At 37.3% G+C, this 25,579-nt stretch overlaps 1 protein-coding gene across 1 annotated transcript in view; it reads right to left on the reverse strand.

Moving 5' to 3' along the window:
- The window catches only part of LOC129259295 (trafficking protein particle complex subunit 10-like), a 40,454-nt gene extending 20,506 nt beyond the window's left edge, over positions 1–19,948 (reverse strand). Inside the window, exons 1-12 of the mRNA XM_064098681.1 lie at positions 19,869–19,948; positions 17,971–18,106; positions 17,054–17,253; positions 15,699–15,900; positions 13,694–13,805; positions 12,279–12,526; positions 9,166–9,312; positions 7,057–7,245; positions 5,686–5,777; positions 4,079–4,219; positions 3,562–3,680; positions 262–621 (exon numbers count right to left, since the gene is read on the reverse strand). Of these exons, the coding sequence (XP_063954751.1) occupies positions 262–621; positions 3,562–3,680; positions 4,079–4,219; positions 5,686–5,777; positions 7,057–7,245; positions 9,166–9,312; positions 12,279–12,526; positions 13,694–13,805; positions 15,699–15,900; positions 17,054–17,253; positions 17,971–18,084 (1,924 nt within the window). The 5' untranslated portion in view covers positions 18,085–18,106; positions 19,869–19,948. The remainder of the gene's footprint in view (positions 1–261; positions 622–3,561; positions 3,681–4,078; positions 4,220–5,685; positions 5,778–7,056; positions 7,246–9,165; positions 9,313–12,278; positions 12,527–13,693; positions 13,806–15,698; positions 15,901–17,053; positions 17,254–17,970; positions 18,107–19,868) is intronic.
- Between the last annotated feature and the right edge of the window lie 5,631 nt (positions 19,949–25,579).

The following is a 25,579-nucleotide window of genomic DNA, read 5'->3' on the forward strand; positions in this document are numbered from 1 at the left end:
AAAATATATGGAAAGGTATCAGTGTACATGCAAAGCACTTACCGTACATGTAGGTCTAATGGTAAAGAAGTTGTTGCAATGTATCGAGCGATATAAAAATCATATAATATCTTTTCTCATAAGATATATCAACATCATTCCCTTTTAATACTTTGCCAGCTCCTTTAATACCGTATCTATTTTCTCTTCTATTTTTTTTTTTTTTTCCATTTTGAAAAAAAAAATACATATTTTTTTATGATTTTAGACAAAAATACTCACCCTGTTTCTTGCTTTCTTCTCCATACTTGACATCTGACCCAAAGACTGGCATTATACCACCTTTCTCGTGACCTTTGACCTGAGCCCTCCCATCCAGGGACCTTGGCCTATGCAGGCTGTCCTGGGAAGGGCTCTTCTCTAATCTGATTGGCTGGCTCTCTCCACCACCACTGGCCGATGACAGCTGATCATGCAGTTGAAGGGTGATCTGCTGGACTGTGATTGGTGCAGGCAGTTTGGATGTGAAGGTGACCTTGATGTTGATGACCTCCTCCTTGCCAATGCAGCCGTCAGGTGGGTCCAGTGTTAAGATGGGAGATACCAAGATGAAATCCCATGGAAACAGAGGCTTTGCTTCTTCTGAGGAATACCGATAAAGAGGAATAGTATACAAATAATGAATGTTTATGAGTGCAATGGACAGAATACTTCATGAGGTGAAAGATGAAAAGATCCATTCAACTCGGCTACGCCTCATTGAATGGATCATTCATTTCATCTTTCATTGAATGAACTATTCTGTCCATTGCACGAATGAAGGAACATTCATTATTTTGTTTATATGACACTTAAAACTAGATTATTTTTCATAGGAAATCTATCAATTTCGATGCAAAATATGATCATGCAGTGCGAGATCGGTCTGTTGATTGTCACGTATGTCGCGTACAATGCGCGCATGCAATGGACAAAATGGTATGGATCCAAAATTGCACGATGAATGGATCCTTAATTATACGGTCGATGACGTCATTGTAAAATGGACCGAATGATCGATATCAAACAACAAATCAAATGCCAAGGATCTATCTAAGTGTCATATAATAAATAATAATCAGGGGTGTGAGTGGCCATAAATAGAAAGATCTAAAAAAAACTTAGAGTGTTGAAAAAGTCTGAAACAGAAAGAACTCCCATACGTTTTGTACAGAGGAAAGCCAAAAATAAGCTAAAATTAAGCTGAAAATAAGAACAACAAGTGGAATGCCTCTGGCCGTCTCACCTGCATCACGCGATTCAATATAGCAGCAGTGCTGATTTTGAAAACTACTATAACTCGCACAAGATGTTCAGTGATACTTGGTTACTCTTATTTCCACGTTTTATGAACTAGACCAATACACTTATAGAGATACATGTATGATGGCAATTCAACAAATACCCCCAACGTGGCCAAAGTTCTTTGACCTTTGACCTTGATCATGTGACCTGAAACTCGCACAGGATGTTCAGTGATACTTGATTACTATTATGTCCAAGTTTTATGAACTAGACCAACACACTTTCAAATTTATGGCTGTAATTCAACAAATACCCCAATTTGGCCAAAGTTCATTTACCCTAAATGACCTTTGACCTTGATCATGTGACCTGAAACTTGCACAGGATGTTCAGTAATACTTGATTACTATTATGTCCAAGTTTCATGAATCAGATCCATAAACTTTCAAAGTTATGATGGTAATTCAACAGATACCCCCAATTCGGCCAAAGTTCATTGACCCTAAATGACCTTTGACCTTGGTCATGTGATGTGAAACTCATGCAGGATGTTCAGTGATACTTGATTAACCTTATGTATAAGTTTCATGAACTAGGTCCATATATTTTCTTAGTTATGATGACATTTCAAAAACTTAACCTTAGGTTAAGATTTTGATGTTGATTCCCCCAACATGGTCTAAGTTCATTGACCCTAAATGACCTTTGACCTTGGTCATGTGACATGAAACTCAGGCAGGATGTTCAGTAATACTTGATTAACCTTATGGCCAAGTTTCATGAACTAGGTCCATATACTTTCTAAGTTATGCTGTCATTTCAAAAACTTAACCTCAGGTTAAGATTTGGTGTTGACGCCGCCGTCGCCGTCGCCGTCGGAAAAGCGGCACCTATAGTCTCACTCTGCTATGCAGGTGAGACAAAAACTATCTGAAATCAGCTAAAAATCTGAAAATCTCTCACACCCTTGAATAAAACATCTCATCGAGGTAATTAGTAAGAATTTAATGCACAAGGTAACTTTGGAACAGTTCTAACACGCCTGAGGCACAGCCAAGGGCATCTGGATTGTTCCAGAGCCTAGAGCTATGTAATTACCTAATAAGTCCCTATTTGGCATGAATTCTTTATTTGGCACGATACTCTGACCCTCAGTCCCTTTCCTATTTCCCATTCTAGGATGAACACTATACTTGTTTCCCTTAGTTTTACCTCTTTCTTTTTTAATTTGTGATGTTATTGTTTTTATCTTGACCTGTTTTTTTTTTCCTTTTGTCTCTCTTTGTTATAAAAAGCCCATAATGTTCTTCGTTAAAATTGATCATATTTACCTTACCCTACTTTTAATTGCCTATGGCTAAAATCACTATTCATTTCCAGAGCGGCTTACCAATACAAGCTTTGCTTTTTAATAAGTCCCTCATTTTCATATGTAAAATATGACCTGTAATCTTGAACTATTTCATTATCAAAATGTGTTTGAAACTACTATTTATTTATTTACTGATCATTCTAGTATAATATTATTTGTAGTATCTATTATGCAGACTTGCCAACCTCTGGGAATGAAAAATTGGAGATGGTAATGTGGAGGTTATTTGATAAACAATCCTCATCTCAGAACCATGACCGGTCCATAGAACTAGTCGATAATACCAATCATTAGCAAATGACTGGTCACATGACAAGATTTCAACCAATCACGTGATCGCATCAACATTTCAGAAACAGAAACTTTTTTAATCTACTCATTCAAGTTCAGATTTTACATGTAGGTGCGCAGAAATGGGAGCCACCCTTATTTTGTTTCATTGTCGTGATGCCAGACGATTGGTACTGAGCTAGCAACTTAATGACCGCTTTAATATATCCTACATATATCATTTGTCACATAAACTTGAACAAGGTCTAGCAGCTTTCAATTGACTATCAACAGCAATTAGCACAAATAATACATTTGAACTTCCATGTTCAATGAAGAGCCTAGGTATTGTAGCTTAGTGTCCCTGGACTTTGAACCACAAGGTCCGGGTTTGAATCCCACTGCAGCACTTGCGTCCTTTGGCAAGGCGTTTATCTACATTTGCCATTCTCCACCCAGGTGTAGTAAATGGGTACTCGGCAGGAAGAAATTCCTTGAATGCTCGAGTGCATAATAAGAGTTGCCATGCTAAAGCCGGGGTAATAGTATGCAGCGCTTAGAAAAATTTATTAAGCATTTCATAAATGTTGCATATTATCATTAATCATTATTCATTGTTATGTAGTTCAACGATTATTTTCTGTTCCTACATGTACCTTTCTCTTCAGATTGTGGAGCGTCGATTGCGGCGACTCGCTTCATCTCCTCAAAATACTTGATTCTATCAAGGTCCACAAACTCATCTGCAGCAAGTTGACAGCATAGCTTCAGGTATGTGATGGCATAAGTTAAAGAAATAGAAGTACACAGCGTACACAAATTCAAAATTAATCTTAATGTGCTCCTCAAATTGGCAACAATAATTAATTTTCTATTCATTTTCATATTTTGAAAAACATAGCATGCATATAACGAGTCAAAATCAAGGATTAAAGGTCCCAATTCGTATTATAAAACAAAACAAAAATCACCACCACCGCTTATACATGTATATCTAAAAGATGGTAGAACTTGAACACTTTAAATACGTTTATTTCCTGGTGGGGTGCACAAACTTTTGAGCATCACTGTATAACATGAGCCAAAATTAATGATAAAAGTTGCAAATTTGTATTCAAAATAAAATTCCCCATCACCGCTAATATATCTCCATACAAGCATTATAAAGGATATTTGAGATTGTTATCAAGTTTCTTGTAGCATTCAGCCAACTCTTTCCTGGTAGAGGCTACCATCGTTCCCCATCTCTCTGTCTCGTACGCCTTCAAGGCGTCTGACAAGAAACTCTCGGCCTTGTGAAGTTCACCAGTTTTCCTGATCAGGGATACAAATACGGATGTTTTGAAAATATGGGTGAATATGCCTCGAGTCAAATCTCAACTGGGACCAAAGAAATTTGTTTGATTTGGGCAAAATTTGACTTTATATAAAGTAGACTGTCAACCTTCTACAAGGCGAATAATCGCCAAACACGAAGCATTATTTCAGACCAGAATGATAATTAATAATAACCACAATTAGAATGCGCACATATCCACTCCGAGGAATGCTAATTGTGTCTGCATCATAATGTTATTATTACCCTGGCTTCAGCAGCGCTGGCTTCAGGCACTCAAGCATTCAAGGAATTTCTTCCAACGCAGTACCCATTCACATCCCCTGGGTAGAGTGCAGCACAATGTGGGTTAATTTCCTGCTGAAGGAAAACTCGCCATGACTGGGAATCGAACCCGCGTCCCTCAGATAGAAAGACGGGCGCCACAACCACTAGATCAAGATGCACCCATATGCAAAACATGTCATATTTACAACTTCTATTCAAGGTCGGAGAAACTTCTGTGGTCTCAAGAGATTTGACTTTATAAGCAGAGTTACCTGACAGAGTTTGTTTGCATTTTCTGGTCTGGTTAATTGCCCCTGACGTTGGTGAGTAATCGACTTGTGAAATGTTGACTTCAGCCCGGCGCACACTAGGCGATTCATTGTGATCCGAATTTCAAAGCAATAATTGTAATAACATTTGATATGAACATGTCAACCTATAAAATCTTTGTAAGGAGAATTCAGAATTGTGATAGGACTACCAAAATCGAAATTCATTCCAGTTCGAGCCTCTGTGTAGGATTAAAAGCAAAATTAATTCCAAATCGTAATTGTGTCATCATCGCCTGCATCTTGAAGCCGATTTGGATTTAATTCCGACCACGGGGCTTACCATAAAGCAAAATTATAATTTCATAATTCCTAACAGTATGCCAAACTTGAAAAAAAAATGATTTTGCTTCATGGAAATGCCACAATTAATGCAAAATTAGATTTATTTTTAAAATCATGTCGCGTTGAGTGCTAGGCTTTAAGCAGAGTGAATGTTAATAATTCCATTCAAAATGAAAAATTGGCAAAAAATACATGTAAGATATATGCCCTGTTTATTTTCATTTTTTCATCTTTTACATCCCCAAAAGGATTTTTGCACAGAGGAAATTAAGATAGCTCAAACTGAAATTACAAGCATGGAGCTCTCTTGTGATGTGCCCTCTAATTATTGATTAAGAATAAAAGGTAATAATAAGAATATTGAAACAGTTTTGTATAGCGCAAAAGACGCTTTTTACAAGTGGAGAAAGAGAGGAGAGCACTGGATCCCTAACTGTGTACAGAATACAAAGGTAGAACATAAAATTATGCTCGTCTGATTTTTCTCTTTTCATATTCACTTTTTGTTGGGTAGACTTCCCCTTTTTAAAAGCTTGACAATAGGAAGGTAGGTTTGTACTCACAAGTAGAACGAAGCCAGGTCTTTACCAATCAGCTTTGCAGAACGCATTCTTCCTATGTGCTTGAAGGTTCCCATCGCTAATTCAGACAACTCCTGCAACATACACAGTCATAATGATCTTTTATTTTTATTCATGATTCAAAATGCAATGGAAATTTAGCTACCTTAAGGACGTTCCACAGTTAAAGTGAAATCCATGTCATTTTCACCAAACTTTGCAAATAGATACTTTAGAACCTTAATATTCGAAATATGCAAAAATTAACATAGGTCCATGTGCTTGATTTTTTGCTATAGAGCTTCAAAGTTCACCCAAATTGAAGTTCTTAAGAAATGCGCATTCAAATGAATTTGGCATTTTTAGACCGCCCAAGATTACTACAATGAGTTTAAACCTCCATTACTCAGTCAAAATACATGAAAAAGTCATCAATTTTCACAAGAGAGTTAATACTTGTATCGTTAGAATGGAGAATCTATTTATAGTGCTATTTGTTTGCAATTTTAAGTTTAATAGCACTGTCAGTTCTTAAAAATGGCGTAAAAGATAACAAAATCACAATCTAAAAAATATAACATTTCAGTAACAAACTACAAACGTACAATAAATGCTGCACTTTATTTAAAATCCATGTCATTTTCACCAAAATTTGCAGAGTTGTAGAGGAAGGTATACCTATGAGGTACAAACATTAAAAAATAGGGGTTCATGTGCTTGTTTTCAAACTATCAGCATTTTTATTAGAGAAAATGTGCTTTTTAAAACACCAAAAATGCGCCGAATGCTTAGTATCTATGTGAAGAAAAAATCAAAACCACTCTACCATTTATTCAAACTCTGGGTAATATTCGCGATTCTTGGCAGCACTGCAGAGTAAAATATTTTGAAATTGTAGAGAACATTTTTTTGAATGGTCCATGGAATAATTCAATTTTTTAGCTTCATGAAATAACGCATCGTATCTGCAGTTAAAGTGCAGAAGATTAGAAAAATCAGCTCATGCCCGCAGCTAATTAATCACCTGTTCATCCATTGTGACGTCAGCGCGCATAGTGTAAAATATGCGCAGACCATAATGCGCACAAACATAACTGTGGAACGTCCTTAAAACAAAGAAATTGTGCAAAAAAAATCTAAGCTCTGATTGGCAATCAGAGGACATTATTAAGCATAGAGTCAGTCGCTTCATCGCTTCCTTTTCTTTCAATCTTAGAATGACAGGCCACGTTTTTGTAAGAAATTCAGATATTTTTCTCCAATTATGTAAAGGAACAGTATCAAGTGAAAATTTTATATAATTCACAGAAATTGAAGTTTAATCTTACATGCAGTTTTAGGTGTGCGGACACGGGGCTCCCCTTTCATACTAACCAGATAATGTTTAGAGAAAGCATCCTGTGAGCTTAGAGCCTCCCTGAGCATCTGGTTTGGACTGTTCTCCCTGGCTCCGACCTCTGCCGTCTGTCCCATCCCGGACAGCAGGTCCACCACAGAGTTGAGCTGTGCCGAGGTTGGCCGGGTGTCGGGCATTAGACCACCAAGCAGTCCTAATTCATTCAGCTGTAACAAGAAGAGATTGATTGGTATGAGACAGACGATTCCGAAAGCCACAAAAATGGTTTTATCGTTTTATAATAAAAAAGCGATTGGCAACTTGTTGCAATCCCATCGCGAGCAGTCTCAATTAAATCAGCTGAAAAAAGGGCACATGTGATAACTCTGCTAAAACTCACATTTTGCCAATATTTTGAATACCAACTCAGTCATTTCTCGATTGAATGACAAGTCCATGATTAAGCTAGTAAATATTAGTGGAGTAGCATAATTGAGACACTGATATGTTACTTGGTCTACTTTTACATATATTTCTTAATAGGATCAATAGCCATCAAAATCTATAGGGGATTTATATTCACTTGATCTGATAACAATTATAATGATGATAATAATAACAGCAACAACAACAACACTTATAATAAAAATAATAATGATAATAATCATATGCACCATTTATATAACGCTTAAAACAATGATTCTAATCGCTGCATACTATTACCCTGGCTTTGGCACAGCTACCCTTATCGGGCGCATCAAGCATTCAAGGAATTACTTCCTACCGGGTACCCATTTACTACACCTGGGTGGAGAGTGACAAATGTAGATAAACGCCTTGCCAAGGTGGGATTTGAACCCGGGACCTTGTGGTTCAAAGTCTGGAGACTTATCCAATGAGTCACAGCACCTCTACTGGGCGCTCACACTTGGCCTTGTGCCCAGTTTAATGCTCATTCAGTCTAATGCCTTGTTGGTCTAATCTCCACTTCATGTATGTCTGCTTATTATTTGTTACTACATGTATGTCAAATGAAAATTGTATTCATTCATCTAACCATGAAGACTAAATGGCTTTAGACCAAAAGGATATCATTAGACGAAATGGGGGTTTATTTCCAATTTGCCTAATGCCAATTCGTCCAATTGCCAACTCATCTACCATCATTTGGTCTCCCATCAGTTTGTCCACTCACCACATGGTCTACTTTCATTTATTCTAATGCCATTCAATCTAATAACCACTTGGTCCAATAGCAATTTAGTCCATATACCACTTGGTCTAATTGAACTAAGTGTTAAATTGTGCAAAATGAATGAAAACGAAATGGATATTAGACCAACTCTTTATAAGACGAGATGGGTATAGACAAAATGGTGATTAGACGAAGTGATGATTGGACCAAATGGTTAATGGACAAAATGGTTATTAGACGAAATGTTGATGGACGGAATGGCATTAGACTAAATGAAAGTAGACCATGTGGTGAGTGGATGAGTTGGTAGTAGACGAAAAAGCCAGTTCGTAGTTCCTTTCTGTGCATGATTAGAAGATTGTGCACATGATCAGAAGAAGGTCATTGGTACTAAAGTGACATGGTGGTTTAAAATTTAATGAGATAAGCACCAACTTTGATGTCTTGATTATTCATATATTATTTTGAACTGTTTTTTTCATTTACATCCACAAAAAACAACAATGCGTCCACGAACGGCTGGTATTTCAGTTTGCCAAGTACATTGTGCAACATGCTAAAATATGCATTCAAAGTAGAAATGCAACAAATACCTTCATAGAGTGTTCATTGGTGTGCTATTCTAGTCACCTGGTTTATTCAATTTCGTCATCCTGCTACATGTATGTAAGGCATGCTTATGTAATATCTTGCTTTGAAATCTGCCTATCATAATGAAAGAAATGAAAGGTCACTTGACCAAAATTGTCCATGAAGTAACTACGAACTGGTCTCTTGACAATTTACTGAAATGGGTACCATTGTGTTACATGGCAATTAGACCAAAGGGTTCGTAGCCAAACTGATCTAGGATTAGACCATGATGAGAAGATACAGAAAAACAGGTGTAGATCAATCAGCAATTTACCCCAACCCCTTCGGAAAGATGTCCCTGATGACAACGACAATTTACCTTTTTTTGTGCGTAGAGCCATAGGCTCGCCGTATAGTGTGAATATGTGTTGATGTGTGCCGCATCACTGCTCTTCTCGCACTTCTGCAGTACCTCAAGGCAGCTCAGAAATACCCAGCATGCAATGCTCCCCTGCGGCATGCTCACCTAAAAGGGGGGGTATACAAACGTAACAATGACATTGGGTACAAAGCTATGACTTTCTCTCAAAATACAGGACCAGCAAAATGAACACTGCAACCAGAACATCAATGAAGCCTCATGAATATACATGTATATATATATTTCAACAAGTGTCGGATTTGCACAATGTTTATGTCACAAATAATAGAGGGGTGGGTCTTCTTTGAAAACATGACAACATCTTCGGCCTTACCCCAGGGCAATTCCATAAAATATGTACGCCTGACCTCTATATGTGGGACCTTCATGAAATTTTCTGTCTCTGATTGCTTGTTCTTTTGACAGTCTGTAATGTTCTCAAATTATGACCATGACTTGGTCAGTTTATAAGTAGTGAAGTAAGACTTGAGAAAAATGGGGGTCGGACGTACACAAAGGTTGATCATTTTATGGAATTGCCCCCATGTAATCTAATATTTCTGTAACGTACAAGAATAAGAAGTTCATGAAAATGATCATCTATTCTGGAAAGTTTCGGCACATGAAACGCCGGCATAGCAAGGCAATAAAGAAAAAGATTTTGACTTGGATCGGCCACATGTTCGATGAGTGTGAGGGAAGTTCGTTGGAAACTCAAATTGCAAGTCATTGATAAGATGCAAGTTGGGGTCTCACGCTGCGCCTTCACACAAGTACAATGTTTAATTATACCAACAGTGATTTTCACTGACTTAATTGCTCTGGACCAATCAGATGCAAGGATTTTCAGTAGCTTATAACAGCCAATGAAAAATCACTGAATATTTCATGAAACTTTCCCCCAGAATAATGCAGATTGTTTTAGTCTGTTTCACTGACTAATCGACTCTCACCCAATCAGAGCAAGAATTTTCAGGAGCTTATAACAATAATCAGCGAAAAGTCACTGGATACTGTATTTGCTTTTAATACGAAACTCTCCCTTGAATAATGTCTCAGTTTGTTACATCGACTAATTGGCTCTCAACCAATCAGATGCAAGGATTTTCTGTAGCTTGTAACAATGGTCAGCGAAAAATCACTGAATACTGTATTTGCTTATAATAAGAAAGTCTCCCCTGAATAATGATACAGTTTGTTACATTGACTAATTGGCTTTCAACCAATCATATGCAAGGATTCTTGTAGCTTAAAGTGAAAAATCATTAATAGAGATGCCAAGTTAAAAAAATGTTATGCGTGAGATTTTCATAACTCGGCGTCTCTGCACGCGCGTGAGATATGGGCTTCATCATGATATCGATCCATACTACAAAACCATGCGATGCACGCACGCGATTCATCGTATCCCGTACTAGCTGTGCGCTGACTGCACTCTCGATTTGTCTCACGTGCCGGGGTACACGCAACGGCGTGCAAAGGCGGTCGGCCAGAGCGTAAAATCTAGCGAATAATGCTACTTTTTCTCTTTTTTTTTCTGTCGGGTCCCGATGCGTGAGAAAAATGGGTGCCATGCATGAGATCGTGAGACGGACCCTGGATGCGCGAGTCTCACGCACAATGCGTGAGACTTGGTAGCTCTGCATTAACTGTATCATGAAATGCTCCCCTCATGTACATGTATCTTTCATTATTTCTTTCTCACCATCATCTCTAAAACCAACCAACACATTTCTCTCTAACACTGCCCTCTCTCATCTCTTTCCCTGTTTCTGTCTGTTTATCTATCACTGTTCACTCTATTTACATGTCTTGTCTCTCCTTTTCTTCCCCCGACTACCCCCCCTTCACTCTCTCTTTCTCTGAATCTCTCTTCTTCCCTTCTCTTCATCTATACACATATATACAGTAGTGCTCAAAACTTAGTGAACTCCACCAGAAAATGAACATATTTAAAGCGTTCAAGTTCTGCCATGTTTCAGATATTTAATTGAGAGGTCAGGCGATAATTATATCATATTAGACTCAGAATGGAATACCAGAAACATTCCAAGAGTTTGGGAAAATATTCCACGAATCGCAGATGAGTGGAATATTGGTCCCAATGAGTGGAACATTTCTTGTATTTCATGAAATAAAGTCATCCAATTATTATTGTATATCCCATCCCCCCCCCAAAAAAAAAAATAAGAGGAAGAAATTTGATTGAACAAGTCATATCACTTATCATTATGGCATCATCACTTCATAGGATCAATTTAGGTCGTTGATATGCAACTTTCATGTAGTTCATTATGACATCATTGAGCGTAATTGTAACCTATGCTGCGCATTGCATTGCTTTCATTGTTGTAAGAATTGTATATTTCACGCATTCGCTCTAGACTGCTGAATATGGTCTCAATTCAATTCAATATTTTTTTTTTCAATTCAATTCGGTTTATTAGATATAAAACAGAATACAATGCTGTAGTCCGAAGACTAATTGTGCAATGTTTACATTGATTATTATTTACATTTGAAGATTGTATATACACTTTAAAAAATTATTCACATATAAATGAGAAACAGTTGGTTGATTAATTGAGTCATGCATAAGTGAGATTTCAGTAGATATTACTAGCAAGGGATTCTGATAATTGTGTATTGGGGAAAAACCTGTTTTAAACTTACAATTATACAACAAAAAGGTCAGTCTCATACTTGACAGGAAAATTTTGAACAGGAGCCTATGGGATATACGTTGGATTTCGGTCCTTTTTAGGGATACGCTCTGATACTGCAAAGGCAATTGATGCAGACCAAAATATGGGGTTTTAATGTATGGCTAAAACACTCTATATAGATGATAATATATTACATTCAACAAAGTTTTTTTTCTCCAGGCTCGCCAAACATTTGAGTGTTGCTGTCTACATTCAACACTCAGCATGAAGGAGTGCATTTTGTAGTGGGGTTCACAAACTTTTGAGCATCAAATGTATATTTCTCCCTATTTCCCCCCCTCTCTCTCTCTATCTCCCCTCTCTCTCTCTCTATCTCCCCCTCTCTCTCTCTGTCTCCTCCCTTACCTCTAGTATCTTCAGCTCCTGCACACAGTTATGCATGAAGTTCTGCGCCCTGTACGCCACCTCGTACGGCTTCTTCAACAGGAACAGGAGAGCCGACTGCCTCGAGAAGAGATAATTCCTGACGTCCAGGAGTGTCGGCTTGCCCCTCTCGAGCAACTCCCTCTTGTCCATGTTGACGGGCTTAGAGAGGTTGAGCCCGTCCCAGCAGTTGCATGGCGCCTGGAAGTCAGAGAGCCACTTGGGTGTTGCTGTCAGGAGAATAAGTGGGAACCGACTGTGAGTGTATTCTCGCAAGAGGTTGCGAGTTCAAATCACCGCTTGGCCATCGTCTGAGAGTAATTTCTGTCTATCAGGGGAGGCACTAGGACTGATAAACCAGATGCACAATGTTTGCTATGTCAGAGCTGCCAACCTCTGTTGACCAAAAAACATACTGATCCATAATCAAAATCATATTTTGAAGGAAAAATCATATTTTGGTACAAAAATTGATAAATTACACATAAGAAGCATGCCTCTCAAATTTAACAAAAAAACACAATTTGCAATAAAAAAAAATCTTATTTTGTCACTTTTGATTATGAAAAAACATACTAATATCGTTAAAACATGTTAGTTATTTATATGGTCAGGCACTATGACTGATTAACTTGGAATTCATAAAACATTTCCTATGTATAAACTAGTTATACCAGCTTGGCATTATGTAGTAGAAAGCTCTCCTGCCATGTTCCTACAGGAGTTACCATAACAGAAACAAATACCGTAAAAACAAAAATTCTTTTAATTGTGCATTTTAATCTATAATCTGTAAGTAACATACTGAGCTTACGAAAGTCGAATTCCTGCAAATTCTTTCATGATATCTGTACTGCAATAATTCAGTTCTTGTGGATAATAATTGAAAACAATGCAGTATATAGAATAAGTGTGGAATGGTGTTTCTGGTCACTTGTACACGCAAACATTTTTAAACAAATAAACCCACTAATCCTTGAATCCAAGGATCCTAAGATATTGAAAATATATAAAGTGATGTGAAGGTATAGAAACTCTAGAGCGAAGGTATAAAGCGTTTATAGTGCTCACCCAATTAACCAACAATTGCTTGGGGTCGAATGGTCTGAGGCCCAATGAATAAAATCATTAATTATCATGGGAGTCATATATTGATATCAATTGCATTAATTTCTTTGAAATTATACCTGTCAATAGTGAATTTCAATTATAAAAACAAGAAACATGAATAACTATTCACTTGATCAGGCAGATTTAATTGCGGCAGGGTATCAAACAAATATGCCCAGTATTAAGTGCTAAAGTATAAATAATGAAAGACTGATAAACAAATAAATGAATAAATAAGGTGCAAAGGAAAACTAATTGATATACATATAAACAGTACTATTAAGTACCTCCAGCACTTGAGTTGATAATGAACTGGGAGAAGAGAGCATCTAATTCATCATATTGAACCAGCGCATCTTCAAACTGTCGTAGAGTCTCAAACATGAAAGCAAGCTCCTCCTGTAATACAGGTTGAAAACAGAAACCAGTTGTCAAAAGAAAGCATGCACCATTATAACTTTTAAAAAAGGAGAGAACATTATATCCTGAAATAAAAATATCTTTAAAAACTGCTGGAGAGTCTCAAACTAAATGCAAGCTCTTCCTGTGGCAATAACATAGATTTTAAAGTGAATATCATATAAACTATCATAATTATATCTATTATTTTATTCCGTTTTATTTATACAGGGTAGCCCCATCAGTAGTCTTGTACTGTTTTCCAGGGGGCCCTGTAAACAAATATTTACAATATAACAGACAAGCAAATTACATAAGGAAAAAACAAATAGAACATGCAAAATAATCAGAAGTGAATACATAGAAAAAAGATGATGGTACATACAGTAAGTACAATGTAGGGAAGTAACGTTATTTCATCTAGATTTCAATCAGCATTACAATACAGGAAAAACACCCCCCCCCCCACCCTACATTTCAATTATTTAAATTCAGGTAAATCAATGTGATTGCTACTCAGTGTGAATAGCACATACACAAATTTACTAGTGGAAACAAAAATATGCAAATCATCAACTATTTTCCATGAAATTATTAAACAGAGAAACTCATAATTATTTCATGTGTGACAATCTTTAAGATGTAGTTAAGATACATGTAATTCATACAATATTAAACAGCCTATATCTGTGCTTCACATACTGATGTCTGCATGTTGCAGAGAGTGAAGGGGCTATTTCCTGGAAGAGCACCCCTTCAAGTACTGGGAACAAAAAGCATTCTTACTACTAGCACTTCTCACTGATGGGGGTAGGCTATTCCAAGGTAAAGCACCATCGATTGATAGTGCACGTTTACCACATTCTGTCTCCACTCTTGGAATGATCACACCATAATTCTCTGAACTTCTTGTACTATATCTATGAAAATATTGGGAATTTTAAAGACAGCAGGTGCTGATCTAGGGGGTAGCAGAAGGTGTGTTTTCATCCCGTAAAGTTTGAATATATAATGGCAGATCGCGTAGAATATCCTTCATGTTGGAGAGATCACCTTTTTTTGGTCACACTTTTCGGGCACAATAGTTACAATGTAACAGTCTGACTCTAGATGTAGGGCCCACTGGAAGATTAGCTTAAAGTGGCTCTCAATTTTTTACTTCTCCTCCTCCTCCTTCTTCTTCTTCTTCTTCTCCTCCTTCACTTTCACCTTCTCCTTCTCCTCCTTCTTCTTAATTTTCATTGTCATTATCATTATTATTATTATAATTATCATTATTACTTCCATTTTCCACAACTTGATGTTCTGTTGGTATATTAAACAGCAACCGGACTTCTTCCAGGAATCTAGGGATATTGTTCTATATTCTATCAAATGGGTCCTCTTCTCATTGTTCACTTCTCTTTCTAATTCAAGACCTTCCGTAGGATATGAGCTGTCCCAAGCAAGCTTGCCTTCTGTATCGTTTCAAAGGACACCTTGACTCCTAGAACAGCCAGAAAGCTTCTGTGTCTTGTTGTCACTGTTCCTAGTACCACCTTCGTCTTCACCTTCCATATCCTTCTCAGCTCCCATGCCAGATCGTTATACTTCTGGATCTTTTCCTCCTCTTTAAACCAAGCTCTGCAGTCTCCCGGAATCGCAATATCTATGATGAGACATTCCTTATCCTTCTTCTTTAAGAGAACGATGTCTGGTCGTCTAGCTTCAATGACCTTGTCTGTCTGGATATTAAAATCCCATAAAAGTTTTACATCGTCGTTCTCTACTACAGGCTCTGCCCGATGTTCGTACCATTTTTCTGCATTATTATTGTTTTTATTATTATTATTATCCTCATTATTATTATTATTGATACCCAGTTCATCAAACATGATTTAAAAACCTATTTACCTGAAGCAGGAAATACTGGCAGAAATTCCATCCCTTGTCGTTTCTGTTCTCCCGTTCAGCCCGGATCAGCTCCTCAAAGCGGCCAAGGACCCGGTTATAGGCCAGGAGGACCAGGTAGCGCAGTCGCTGCATGAAGAGCTGCCAGGAGTCCTGGGCTCGAGGTGTAGGGACAGGGTTATTAGGCTCATGGAGGACTATCACCCTAAAAAAAGGGAAATAAAGGAAAAATTTTAAAGGCTTGGACAGCTTTCACCTCTCATACAAATAAAGAAATAAAGATTTACATGTAATGCTATAAAAGGGGAAGTGAAATGACCAACACTTGTATGTGGTATCTCATTGATAATTACTGCTTATCTTACAAATAACTTATAGTAATAAAGAGAATAAAATAGCCTATAATTCCATCTGTTCAGAGAAACCAAAATGTGTTTGACAGGAAATATAGTATTTATGTATTTATTGTATTGAGTAGTAAATTAGTGTGTTATTATTCAAGTTTCAATATAACAAATTCCTATGTATACAAATGTAATAGAATATAGATTTTGAACTGTAGAACCCTGCTGGACCTGGTGTATAAAAGTTACAGTAACTATTGTATATGCTCAAAATGCTAGATCAAATCAAAGGATTTCAGGGAAATAACTGCGAAGTACTGCACTGAACCCAGGGGGGGGGGTGTTTCATAAAGCTGTTCGTACAAGCGACTTTAAGAATGACCGGTGAACCCTTCTTACGCGCTAAACCACCGCCAATGAACATTTCGGTGTATACAATTTACCACAAGAAAGGATCATCGTTCTTAAAGTCGATCTTAACTCACAAACAGCTTTATGAAACACCCACCTGGTAAGGAAAATAGGTACACGGTGGGAATTTATTCTTTAAAATGATTGTGCACTGTAAAAGGCTTGCTGTGCTAAAGCTATCCAAAGTCCCTTTCGAAGGGCATAGAGATGTTAAATCTGTAATACCCAATACACAAAAACTGAATGTTATCATGACTATCGTTAATTCGTTGCCCGCTTTGTTCGACTAGAGTCACATACAGCAGACTGCTAAAGGGGCCTTCACAATCGCTCTTGCGATCGTTTGTGATCATTTTGTCACAATCTATGTTACACACAATCGCAACTGTTGTAAGCAGTCGCACCACCAGCTGCATGCAAGCTAAAATGCACACTGGTTTTAACAAAATAATTGAAAAAAAAACAAGTTACCTGAAATTACATTGATCAAATAACCATATTTGCGTTATTTTTTTTACAAAATCGTATTTTTCAAAGAAAAAACGTACTATCATATTTTGGTTGCAAAAACCTACTAAACACGCCAAAAACCTACTGTAATACCTGTCTGATTGTTTACTGCAGAAGTCGTTTCTGATCTTGTCCAGCACCGAAGTCCGAGGCAGGAACTTCTGCTTGTTTCCTCTCTTGGGGTTGGACGTCTCTACTAGTACGATCAGCCAATCACTGACGTTGCGCTCTTTCAAAGACTGCTGCCACGCGGTGATATCGTTCTTCACGCAGACTTTGTAGGCATCGGCATCCTAAAAACCAATGAAAAAATTTAAATCTTGACGACCAAAATCCACAGCTTCTCATAAGCCCTGCACAAAGGATCACCTGGGGCCCGTAACATAAAACTTAGCAATGATCGTAGAACATTTTTCTACGATTGATTCCATTGACTACAATGTACAATCATTCGTAAAAAATCAAGCGTATGATTAATCGCTAAAACCTTTGTGTTACGGGAAACTGGTTCCATTAGGCATGGGGTTAATTTTCTTGACTACTGAATTATGGAATTCTCACAGGCTTCCATAGGTGTTGTAAAGGGATCACCTGGTTCCTATTGATTAACCTATTGACTACTGAATCCTGAAATTCTCATATGGTTTGTACAGGGAACACCTGGTTCCAGTAGGCAATGGGTTAACCTGTTGACTACAACTGACTTTATGCAACTTCCATTGGTTTTGTACAGGGATCACCAGTTTCCAGTAGACAACTGTTTTGAAAAATTGACTCATTAATTCAAAACAGTGGACTCATAAATAAAATAGCATCTTCAACCATGGCACCACGCGCCATTTTGGCACACTGTGAAAAATGCAAGCATCCGCATTGGACATTTTCAATATACGCGGTAAATAATTTAACAGGAAATCTGCATAAACCATGGGTTCAACCGATGGTTTTCAAAACCACCTTCGTGAATTCGGGCCAGAGCAGTTGAAAGGTCTTGTTGGGTATGTACTCACAGGGCACTCCGTCCAGTATGTATGGAAAACAGGAAGTTGCAAAAGCTTGCGATCGTTCTCGGTTGGAAGGAGGTCCGAGTTGTACGGAACAAAGTTGACGTCCACATAAATCATCTTCGGAGCACGCCCATATGATCTGTGAAGGCAGAGGAAATGAAACGGTAAAGGTCAAGGCCAACCCAGAAAAATACTGATTTGAATAAATAGAGAAAATTCTAACTACCATAACGCTTGAAATTTCATAAAAATCAGATGTAAAATAAGAAAGTTATGACATTTTAAAGTTTCGCTTATTTTTCACGAAACAGTGATAAGCACAATTCAGTAACACGCAAATGAGACAGTCGATGTCCTTCACTTACTATTTCTTTTGTTTTTATTATACAATATTTCATTTTTTTTTCATATTGACCATAAAAAGGACCAACTTGACTGAACCATATAGTAACAATGCTAATTACAAATGTTCAGGGAGGAATTAATTATTGTTTCACTTGACAATGAGGAGAAAATTAGAACATTTCAAATTTTATATACTAGTAGTGAGTGGATGACGTCATCAGTCTCCCCATTTGCATACTGACCAGGATGTGCATATATTAACTGTTTTGTGAAATTAAACAAAACTTGAAAATGTCATCGTTATTTTACATCCGATTTTGATTTTATTGTCATCTGATTGACTCTATACACACGTATTGGCAGCTATTTCCATACTCATTAATATTCATAAGTCACATGACCGGAGCTTTTAGAGGTGTAAGATTCTGTTCACAAAATTCAAAATTTTCCCACTTTTACCAACTTTTTGAAAAAATGAATCTAAGAAAACACAAATCCCAAAGATTGCTTAACCTACAGATCAAACTGTGACATGATGAATTTTCAGATCTAAGCCACCTTTTCCACACTTTGTAACTGTAATACAGGGACATATTTATGTACAAAAGACACATCAGCATGGAGACTTTGAGGAGCACAGATTTGCATGATTTGCACTAGTTTTGCTTCTTTGAAATGCTGTGGAAGTGTTTCGTACATCTCTTCTGATCGCGAATTTAACAACCCGCGAAAATGTCGGGACCCCCCCCCCCGCCGCGCAATTCGCGAAAAATTCTGTATGCGAAAAGAACAGGTGCCAGTTCTAACATAAATATACAAACAGTTTGCAATTACATTTTGAGAGTTTTTGGTTAAGGCACTGTTTCCTAACAAGTTGGTTTGCTAGGGTACATTTACATATACTCACCACCCTGTATAGAGCATCTCCCCAATATACATGTACATGCACATGCACATGTACAGTACAAGTATCATGCAATATAATTCCATACTTTCCAATATTTTAATGGAACAAGAAATAACGTGTCTGTTAATTAATCTCAGTCCTGCGCAAATAAAATGACTTTCCTTTTTTAAAAGAATATTTCATTTTTTGTCACACGACATATACCGGTAAATAAGCTGCTCATGCGCAAATCAAAAATTTTAAAATGTCTTCGTTGGTTTTTCATCAAACATTCACCACTATTTTTCTCTCTTTTCTGCTTTCATCAAAATCAGCTTATCCTAATGTTGTTTGTTGAAAATTAATGGTGATCAGTCATATTTGACTATTACCGCCAACTCGTTAGGCCAACTATTATTTTCTTTCTTTTCTTCGACGTGTCCTTTAAAATCGTTCCTCTCCTTTCTTTGATTTTTTTTCTAATTACATGTATTATTATTATTATTATTAATAAGGGTGAAGTGCTCCTTTTAAAAGCACACATCTGTAGTGCTAGGCTCACTCCCCAGTCACCAGTCACTTTTGTGCCACGGTGCTAGGCTCAATTCCCAGCCTTTTGCCTCAATCCAGCCTTGCACCAAACTATGCTACCATTGTACGTCATCCTCACCTCCTCCATTCTACTGCTTCTCTAGGGAGACTCTGAGACAACTCTACATGGATGGATGAAAACAATTCCTGCTCTCCGTGACCTGTTGACGGTTTAAAAGAGAACATACAAGTACATAATTTATAACAAATTTTTTTAAATACATGAAAAGTAGTTATGAAATGAGGACATTTGTAGAGCTGTAATGTGAACAGGGTTCTGAAGCACTATTCTTGATCATCCTCTCTCCAATAAGATGTTAGTCATCAAAATTCCATTTCTTCCATCAACTTCTTAACATAAATTTATACCAGACCCACTCTTCCATCCTTGTCTCTTGTTCATGTTCACACGCACATGTACTTCACAGTAGTTAATACCACGGTCACATTTGCTCTACGGCGGCCGTACGGCGAGTTGAAAACAGCCGTACCACCCATTATGTAGCTGGAACAAAAACTGTTAAAACGGCTATTTTCGACTCGCCGTACGGCCGCCGTAGAGCGAATGTGACCGAGGCATAAGTTCTTATTCTTTGATTGGTTCTTTCAACAGACTTAGGTTAAATTAATATTCAGTAGCAGCTATTCATGTTCTACCGGTATGTATATTCATATTTTTTTTATTGATTATCTGTGCGCTATCTGAATATTCACTATTTCTGTTTGTTATGTAAATCAAGTATGTCGACATGTACTGTAAATATAAAATAAACCCCCGAGGTTTAAAGTATGATAGCTCAGGGCAGATCACCACAGGCAATCAAGAAGTGAAGATGTGTAGCTTATTGACTCTGTAGCAATACATGTACCACACCCAATTTACCAGCTGTTTTTAAACATTTTTTTTTTTTTTTATTTCTCCTCGTACAGACGGCTCGCGATCGTGCAACCGCTATTAGGGGGTTAACAATACAACATCAAAAACGACAAGGCTCTTCGATTTTTGTCTTTATTTAATAAAGATATATAATACATACATGGAAGCGTAGTGGTGTAGCGGTTCTGACTATCGCCTTGTAATCAGAGAGTCGTGTGTTCAAATCTCACAATGGCCTAGCGTCTTTGGCAAGGCATCAATCCACAATTTGCCACTCTCAACCCAGGTGTTAAGTGGGTACCCGGTAGGATGCGAAAGCCTATATAGTATGCCTAGCAATTGAGCCTTGGAACTCTTGTTGAAATGCTCCCCAGGGAGTGGAGAACATACATTGTTTGCGGTTTTGCCAGGATCCGATGACCGGGGTAATGATATACATTGTACCTGTAAAGCGCTTAGAGACGTTGTTCCAATGTATTAAATGCTATATAAAACAAGTGGAACGCCTCTGGCAGTCTCGCCTGCATTACGCAATGCGATATAGCAGCAGTGCTTCCTTTGAAAATAGCTAATGAATATTATTCACAGAAGAAAACACTATATGATAATAAAATATTATGCCCATTGACCCAAAATGACCTTTGACCATGATCATGTGACCTAAGACATGTGCAAAACAATCATTCATACTTGATTATCCTTATGTCGATGTTTCATGAGCTAGATCCATAAACTTCCTTAGTTATGATGCCAATTCAACACATACTCCCAACACAGCCAGAGTTCATTGACCTTTAAATGACCTTTGATCTTGGCCATGTTCCTGAAATGCATACAGGGTATTCAGGGATACACTGCTGCTCTTATGTCCAAGTTTCATGAACTAGATCCATAGACTTCTAAAGTTATGACAATTCCACAAATACCCCCAGCATTACCAAAGTTTTTTAACCATTAATTACCTTTGACCTTGGTCATGGGACCTAAAACTCGCACAGGATGTTCAAGGATACTTGATTGCTCTTATGTACACGTTTCATGAACCAGATCCATAAAATTTCAAAGTTGTGATGACAATTCCTCAAATAACCCTAACATGGCCAAAGTTCGTTGACCGTGAGTGACCTTTGACCTTAATCATGTGACCTGAAACTCAGGCAGGATCTTCAGTGATACACTATTACCCTTATGTCTACGTTTTATGAACTAGGTCCATATACTTTTGAAGTTATGACAACATTTCAAAAACTTAACCTTGGTTAAGATTTCGATATTGATTCCCCTAACATGGTCTAAGTTCATTGACCCTAAATGACCTTTGACCTTGGCCATGTGACCCGAAGCTCGGGCAGGATGTTTAGTAATACTTGATTACTCTTATGTCCAAGTTTCATGAACTAGGTCAATATACTTTCTAAGACTTTATAATAATAATAATAATAATACAGGTATATTTACCCAGGGAAGATGCTTCAGTTCCGAAAACTGTTCTCCCAGCGGGCCCTGCTATTATTATTACCCCGGCTTTAGCTGGGCTGCCTAGGCGCTCAAAGCATTCGAGGAATTTCTTCCTACTGGGTACCCATTCATCTCACCTGGGTTGATGACACTTTATGATGACATTTCAAAAACTTAACCTTGGTTAAGATTTCAATGTTGACGACGCCGCCGTCGGAAAAGCAGCACCTACATGTATAGTCTCGCTCTGCTATGCAGGCGAGACAAAAGGGAATTATTATCATTATAAAAAGAACTGGACCAAAATAAAGATAAATATTTTGTTTTGGCCTTAAATGCACCAAAATGGAAAAAAAAACTTCAAAGGAAAAAAAAAAGGATTTTCATTTCTATGGGTGGAGTCTGTCGTCACTTTCAGAACCAAGATGACAGCTGAATACATAGTCCAAGAAACGATTGGAATCTCACGAAGATATGTTATTTAACCAGTGTCACAGTGGGAATTTAGGGTATTAGTCCAAATATCATTAGGGTGCTCATGGGCTATTCCACGGTTACTCACGTTACATTTGGAGACACCTTGACTCATACTTGGAGCTGTAACTCCATTATTATTGATAGGAACTAAACATCTCCTTATCACAACAAAGTACACAGTCTGACTATCCTTTGTATAAAAACAAAACTTGGGAAATTTTATTATGATCCTGGCAAATCTTTGGAATGTGTTGGTTACTCACGTTACATGATTTGGACATGCATAAAATGAAAAGTTGACATAAGTGAAAAGTCTCCTCATACAAGGCTTTTATGAAAGCTGATTATATCCATTTCAAAGAAGTATATTAGGGAGATAAACTTTGTACATAATTTAAAAAATAAAGAACACATGGTTTTTACTTGGGGTGCAGATAATATGGTTACTCACGTTATGGTTACTCACGTTACATTTTGTCCATGTATGGTTAACAACACAAATGTCATTAAAAATTCAATAATATGTGTAAAATTCATTGCTAGGAACATCAAAAAGAGATTTTATACAAAAAATTGGAACAATTTGGAGCATTATTAGGGAGTAAGAGGGAAAAGTATGATTTTGCTTACTAATTATGCATAAATTAGCATTATTGCTTAATACCAATTTGCATGAAATAAATTACTGATAGTATTGTAGATTATGTCCAAGACAACCTGCGTGCAAATTTTCGGCGTGATCGTGCGGCCAATGGCCGAGATCTCAAGGGGGGCCTGGGAGGCCCCCCCCCCCCGGCCATATCAACTCCCAAAATACCCCAGTCTAGATAGGGTTACAGGTAAGGACATTCAATGTGTTGTTCGAACACTCTTTAAAGTTTGGTTAATCGAAACCAAGTCTAACTAATGCACTCTCGCATTGTGAATACTTCTACTAATATTCAATTTTTTGTGTGATTGTATGACCACTGATATTTTGATAAACAAAGAGTCACATCAAAGAGGTGTACCCTCATTTTGCTTTTAATTAATCAAAAAAAACTTCACAACTCACCATGAGACTTAAAACTTGACATCCCACAGAAAATGTAACCTAACTGCATAATTTTTACTGGCTACTCACATTACATGATGGTTATTCACGTTACAAAGTTACTCACGTTACAGTTTTTCTTCATCCTTTTTACAAAAAATTGTACTTTTCAATGATTTTTATAGTCATCACTGTGTCAAAGATTGTTTGAAAGAAGAGAATTTAAAATCCCACCAATTAACTGTGAAGAATTTTTCTCTCAGAAAACAAAGTCAGTTTTTTCGGTTACTCACGTTACATCACCTGAGCAGGTTGCAATATTCATTTTTGAATGAGTACTACAAATTTACTTGAAAAGCTGTTGTGTATTTTAGATAATTTGACTCTTCTAAACTTCAGAAATATATAAAGTGGTATGTTGTTCCAATAACAAAATGGTAATAAGGCATATTTCATTTTTCACTATTTTTTCTTGTATTTTGGTACAGAATGGAAGACACAACTTTTGACCATTTTTTTCCAAAGTATACATATGAAAATAAACTTTTTATTTCTTGTTCCTGAAACTATCATGCATGAAGGACTTAAAGTATTAAAAAATTCAAGAAAATATTGAATTTGAATTTTTAAGCTCATGTCCACCAACCTGTGGAATTGCCCTCATAATACTAGGTTATGTACATTGGTAATAATTAGAAAATGGTTTTATTGGGTTTTTAAAAACTTGTCTATTTTTTTCACCGAGTTCCTGGACAGATCGAGTTGGAATAGAACTTCAGTCTCTGTAATTGGTGAATATGTCACTGGAGCAATCAGAGTTCAGCGGAACAGCCAGACACCAAAGCTTTTGATCTACAGCAGTGCTTGTGCTATACTAGACAACACAGATTATGTATTGACCTCATTGGTACTAGTAGGAGTGCTATATAGTAGACCATCTACTGATCTATATGTAGATCTAAATTAGTTAGCGTGATTTTCACCGCAGATCTCCGGAGCTCAGTCTTGTGCCTTTGCCTTTTAGTTTTAGTTAAGTTGAGTTTAAATTTTATTGTGCCGAGCCAGAGTCCAATAGGCAAGACTATGGCTAGACAGGAATAACCGTCGTTTCTATGGATTTATTTAACAATTTCTGACATTATACTATCAACCCCATTCACCGACTGTAGTACGTTAGTGCGAGCCTGCATGTGTAATCATTTTGCCCAAATCGGGCCTATATAGTGTTTTGTCTAAATTTTTATTTTTTTTAGGTCCAAATGACATTATATTATCTTGAACGATGGCCCATTATTTTCGTTAGACTCTAATCTTTCTTTTGATACTGCGCATATTCCAAGAAAATGTAAAAATATATACGTTACCGATGATTTATTCCTTATTTTTTTAAATTTATTGCCAGAGAGGAAAAACTGGCAGCTGTGTGTTGCTGCCCTCTATGTTCATTGAGTTAGGCTTTTATCACAGCTTTCTGATTAGAATTTTCGATATCCTGGCCAATCAATGAGAGCGACAAGTTTTGAACGCACGCACATAGACGAGCGCAACGCGGCGGCAGGAATCGTGATATATTGTGACTGGTAAATACGTCATCCAAGATGGCAACTTACGATGACCACCGGAAGGATCGAGGATGACTATGTTTTGATTATCATTTGAAAGGAATTAGCGGTAACTGCGGTCTAAGGTACAATATTTCTGAATTTTATATATTTTTGTATCAAATTGGATAATGTGACATTTTATGTACAAAAAAAAAATCTGAAAATCGGGAATCTGCTGAATGTTAGATCTAAAGTTGCCGCTAATACATTGGCTGTACGTACGGGCCAACAACACTTCAGTCTATGTATCGGTAAGTGTAGCCAACACAGTTCAGCGGAACAACCAAATACAGAGACTGAAACTTTTGGTCTAATGCTAGACCATGGCATGCATGCCACCA

The sequence above is a fragment of the Lytechinus pictus genome, chromosome 4 (assembly GCF_037042905.1).
Source record: "Lytechinus pictus isolate F3 Inbred chromosome 4, Lp3.0, whole genome shotgun sequence".
In the NCBI taxonomy this organism is placed as follows: domain Eukaryota; kingdom Metazoa; phylum Echinodermata; class Echinoidea; order Temnopleuroida; family Toxopneustidae; genus Lytechinus; species Lytechinus pictus.